The sequence below is a fragment of the Puma concolor genome, chromosome D4 (assembly GCF_028749965.1).
Source record: "Puma concolor isolate L17-30 chromosome D4, mPumCon1.1.hap2, whole genome shotgun sequence".
NCBI classification, from domain to species: Eukaryota; Metazoa; Chordata; class Mammalia; order Carnivora; family Felidae; genus Puma; species Puma concolor.
The window spans coordinates 82,517,389-82,523,034 of record NC_141679.1 but is presented as its reverse complement, the minus strand read 5'-3'; the positions used below and the strand labels follow the sequence as shown (position 1 = coordinate 82,523,034).

At 40.2% G+C, this 5,646-nt stretch overlaps 1 protein-coding gene across 1 annotated transcript; it reads right to left on the bottom strand.

Annotated features, from left to right (window-relative positions):
* Nucleotides 1-501: 501 nt before the first annotated feature.
* LOC112851129 (olfactory receptor 1Q1-like) lies at nt 502-1,446 on the bottom strand. The gene has a single exon (XM_025914675.2). It carries the CDS (start codon nt 1,444-1,446, stop codon nt 502-504), a length of 945 nt encoding a protein of 314 aa, XP_025770460.2.
* Nucleotides 1,447-5,646: the final 4,200 nt, after the last annotated feature.

Genomic DNA, 5,646 nt, shown 5'->3' with positions numbered 1-5,646 from the left:
TGATAGTGTTGTTGATGATATACGCGGCAGTGAAAAGAGTCTACAGCAGTGACCTCATCAGACCAATTCTAGGATATGATTTTGATTGTGGTTATGACCATATGATCTTTCTTAGTCTTGTTTATTTTATTGAGCCCGGTTGCTTAGCCTTCTTGGAAATTCATGAGTTTCACATACTCTTTTAATAAACTCATTTCCTCCATGAATCAACCAGAATTGGTTTCTGTTGCCTGCATCTAAGAATGTTACAACCTTGTTGTTTAATGGCAGACCCAGAAAACATTCTCAATTATAATTAAAGTTACACAAGTGGCTTACACTAAATACATAGTTTCATGTGCTTTGGAATTAAGGGACAGCTCAGGATAATATTCAATGGTAAAATCCATAATATGTTCCTAATTTAGATATTTCTGAGAAGTTCTAAAGGAAACAGATATGCGAAGGGCAAAACTGTTTCCCCAGAATCATAGATAAAACTGGGAACTGTGTTTTGGGTTTTTATCTAAAGGAAGAAGTCCACATTCTGCTCACCCATTTTCTGAAGGCTCCCTTGACATCCCCATTCCTCAGGCTGTAAATGAAGGGGTTCAGCATGGGGGTCACCACTGTGTACATGACTGTCAGAATGTGACCCTCAGTCACTGAATAGCTGGTAAGGGGCCGGAAGTAGACCCATGTGAGTGTGCCATAGAAGATAGACACTACAGTGAGGTGGGAGCCACAGGTAGAAAAAGCTCTCCATTTGCTCTTGGCCGAGGGGATCTGGAGGACCACTGAGATGATGCGGGCATAGGAGGCAATGATGAAAGCCAGAGCTCCATTGATGACAATAACACCCTCCGTGTGAATCATCAGGGTGTTGAGGTAGGGGCTGGAGCAGGAAATCTTCATCAGAGGGTAGAGGTCACAGAAGAAATGGGGGATCTTGTTATCTGCACAGAAGATTAATCGGCCCATAAGAAAGGTGTGCAGCAGGGCATGAAGATGGGAGAGGATATGGCACAGAGCCACCATCTGTGAACACAGCATTCTGGTCAGGATCATAGGGTAGCGGAAAGGGTAGCAGATAGCGATGTATCTATCATAGGCCATCACAGCCAGAAGGAAGTTTTCCATGGCTGCAAAGCAAATGAAGAAATAGGTCTGGGCTAAGCAGCCCATGTAGGAAATGGCCTTCGTAGGTGAGAAAATGTTCTGTAGCATCTTGGGGACCGTGGTGGAGGTGAAACAGATGTCTGCCAAAGCCAAATTACTGAGGAAGATGTACATGGGGGTGTGGAGACGTGGAGTAGAGATAATCAATGTGATGATGGCAAAGTTCCCAAAAATGTTGATTGCATACATCAGTAGAAAAAGAAGAAAGAGTGGGATCTGCTCTTCCAGGTGGGTAGATATGCCCAAGAGAACAAAATGGGATACACTGGTCCAGCTGTTATTGACCATCTGTTGCCATAAGAACAAACAGGATTATTATTTTTTTATTGAGGTATATAATTGGCATATAATATTATATTAGTTTCAGGTATACACCATAATGATTCAATATTTGTATAAATTGCAAAATGGTTGCCACAATAATTCTAGTTAATGCCCATCCCCATACATAATTACAAGTTCTTTTTCTTGTGATGAAGACTTTTAAGATATACTCTCTTAGCAACTTTCAAATAATGCAGTACAATATTATGAACTATGCTAAAAATGCTGTACATTACATTTTCATGACTTATTCATTTTTTAACTGTAAGTCTGTACCTTTGAACTCCGTTCACCCATTTCACCCACTTCCTGCCCTCTGCCTCTGGCAGCCACCATTCTGTTCTCTGCATCTATGAGGTTTTTTTCTTCTTCTTTATATTCCTCATATAAGTGAGATCATATGTATTTGTTTTTCTCTATCTGATTTATTTCACTTAGAATAATGCCCTTAAGGTCCATCCATGTCATTGCAAACGGCAAGTTTTCATTCCTTTTTTTATGGCTGGATAGCATTCGTGTGTGTGTGTGTGTGTGTGTGTGTGTGTGTGTGTGTGTGTGTACATGCCACATCTTAAGCCATTCATTCATCCATGGACATTTAAGCTGTTTTCATGTCATGGCTATTGTAAATAATGCTGCAGTGAACATAAGTGTACATACATTTTTTTTGAATTTAGTATTTTTGTTTTCTGTGAATCAATACCCAGAAGTGGAATTGCTGGACCCTATAGTACTGATAGTACTGGGCCTCAGGCCTGGGGGCCCAGATTATAACTACCATATAGTAGTTATAATCTTATTTTTTTTAGGAAGCTCTGTACTGTTTTCTAAAAAAGGATTATTTTTATAGATTTGAACATTTGAGAAGCCCGCTTAGTTACTATCACTTTTGTGCTCCAATATAAACTACACACGGTGTTGATAGACAGATCAAGGACTTAATTCTTTTCCAAAATAACGAGGTGTGGATTTTTCATTATCATCAACATCACCACTACTACAAATTGTACAGATTCACCAGTTTTAAAAATTAGAAAACTAAGGCATGGAAAGTTTAGCCTTTTTTGTTTGTTTGTTTTGTTTTGTTTTGCCCATAAAGGGAAAAATCTGAATTTAAAGTCATGTTTATTGGGCTCCAAAGACTATGCTAGTGATACCATATAACATGACTCCTCAAATTAAAACCAAGGCACCTTATACATGGTAATAAGACCTCTTGATGGGCTACATAACTGAGAAATCCACCTACTAAAAGGGTTTCATAAGTTATTTGGTCCAACAGTTTCTATTTTGAGGAATGCGTATCCCTGGTGGTACCCAAAGACTTCTCAAAGAATATACAGACACGTTTCAGGAGAAACAGTTTCCAGATTCTCAGCTTCTATGTTTCTCTTTTCTGAAATCATTTTGTCATCAAGATGACTTGAACCTTATGCATTATTCTGTCTTTTGCCTAACAAATGAAAGACATATTTTCATTCATCCCAAATCTTACTAGATGCACTGACTCAAGATAGAAAACCCCAAAGAAGTCAAATGAAGGAACAATCAGAATATGAATAAAATGAATGACTTTAATAACCAATAGCAAATCCTTTTTTTTTTTTTTTAATTTTTTTTTCAACGTTTATTTATTTTTGGGACAGAGAGAGACAGAGCATGAACGGGGGAGGGGCAGAGAGAGAGGGAGACACAGAATCGGAAACAGGCTCCAGGCTCTGAGCCATCAGCCCAGAGCCCGACGCGGGGCTCGAACTCACGGACCGCAAGATCGTGACCTGGCTGAAGTCGGACGCTTAACCGACTGCGCCACCCAGGCGCCCCGCAAATCCTTTTTTTTAGATAAGGGATTTCCAATCTTTTGCTCTCAAAAAAACTGAAGGAAACTTAATCTAATTGTCAGCACACCATTAAAAATAATTTTTGATAATATGTAACACTAGTTTCAGTCCTATTACTTGGACCGTGTTTGGCCCTTTGGAATCTCACAGAACAAGTTTATTCTTCAACATGAAAGCCCTTAAGAAATCTAAACATCAGTCAAAAAAGGCAGACGGTGCAGTGGTGAAAAGCCCAGACACTGGCCTGGGATCCCGGCTCTTTCATTTAATAGCCTTATGATCTTGAGAAAGTCACTTATCCTCTTTGAGCCTCAGTTTCCTCATCTCTAAAATGGGGGTGTTAACAGCACATCACTCATGAAGTTGTGTTTATGAGGGTGAGGTGAGAGTTCCTGGTTCTTGGTAAGTGCTCAGTAAATGCTGGCAATTAAGCCTATCAATTTTTCAGTCCTGTTTTACTGGTCTCCAGGTTTTTCTGGGAGTGAGTGTTTCTGTCATCCAGGTCTCTCTACAGCAAACCTACTCCACGCTGTCACTGTCATTAAAATTTGGTTCCCAGAACTAAGCAAAGTGCTGTGTGTCTGGCCTTTCTTCACAGGGTTGTCATAATGATCTGGGCTGGTCATAAATCATAGCTTTTGGGGAGGAAATCAGAGTTGGCAGTGCACAAATGAGCTGCATCCATGTCTAAACCCAAGAAATCTTAAACTTCACAATTAGACTATTGGGAGAAAAAGTATGAACTAATTAAGAACAGCCTCTCTGTAAGGCACTTGTACATACATTATCTCATATAATCATCAGAGCTATTCTGAGACACTTCAGCTGCAACAGTAACTATTTGCATCTCACAGATGAGGAACCAAAGCTTAGGGAAGTGACTTGCTGAGCATAACTCAGTGTTAAGTGGTCACCTTATGTCTGGATACCTTGAGTGCTCCAAATGTCCAACTACATCACACTGCCCACTTGGTTTACTTAGCTTCTTGCCCCTTAGAAATGGATTTATTCACTTCTGCTGGCCTATCTGCTTTTATATTTCTAACTAAAGGATGTCACCATGATACTACTCAAGAGGGTGAACATAAGACTTTTCAATTATAACAATGTGGAAATTCATAATATGCTATAGACTTATTCTGAATTGGTTTCATTATGGAATGATGATGCATGAGATCTAAAAGTTGTAGCCACTCATGTGTTGAGCCCTTTCTATAAACCAGGTATTGTTCTAAGAGCTTTACCTATGTGCTTTTCATTTGGTGACCACAGAAATTATGTGACATAGGTATTATTATTTCCATTTTATAGATGAAAACATTGTCAAAGGGGTTCTGTGACATCCTCGAAGTCACAGAGTTAATAAATGGTAGAACTGGAATTTGAATTTCGTTACATCTATCCTCAATGTCCATGCTCTTAACCACTGGGCTATGCTATCTCTTAAACATTCCCTAACTATTCCAGTTTCTATGTTTCTCTTTGTTTCTTCCTTTCCCACTGTGCTATCTTGTGACTTTGGCCAGTGATGGGTGTCTACCACGTTTCTTTTCTAGTTTAATTCCCATTTTAGAATTGGAGAATAGATATTATTCTCATTTTCAGATCATTAAATTAAGAACCAGAAGGATGGATTAATGTCCCCAGGGCCACTAAACATAGGGTTGGATCACAGAGCTAACTCAGAAGTAATGCTCTTTCTGTCCCAGCTCACCCATTTAGGATCTATGTTTTATTCTCATCCTGCACTTCCATCACCTAACTAGTCTGTCACTGTAACTGGACCCTCCAAATAGGAGCAGGTGGCCCTGATTTTATGGTTTAGGAAGTGTGAGATGTTTCCTCTCAGTTCCTCTCAGGGAGGTTGTAAGAAGGGAATGGTCTCTACTGGACAGTTAGCAGGCTATGGCTGCTACCTGGGGTAATGCCCATAAAGCTCCTGTGGCAAAGCTGCTCATAAGAATGGAGAAAGCCCCAGAAGCAGTTGGAAGATGGGCTGCCCTGAACCTTGGAGTCCTCCTCATTTTCCTTATAGCTCCTGGAGATTATCCTGCCTGACGAATAGTGCAGCATATTGGCTCCCTATGGGCAGAGGAGAATAATGTGGTGTGGAAGGGGGTGGGAAGCCAGGAATGCGGAACTACTAGAGAAGAAACTTGCTTTTTTTTAGTTTATTTATTTATTTTGAGAGAGAGAGAGAGAGAGAGAGAGAGAGAATGAACAAGAGGGGGAGGGGCAAAGAGAAAGGGAGAGAATCCCAAGCAGGCTCTCTGCTGTCAGCACGGAGCCTGATGTGTGGTTTGATCTCACAAACCATGAGATC

Excerpts from the sequence above, each read along its gene's own strand:
- LOC112851129 (XM_025914675.2), bottom strand. The coding sequence starts at position 1,446 with ATGGTCAATAACAGCTGGACCAGTGTATCCCATTTTGTTCTCTTGGGC.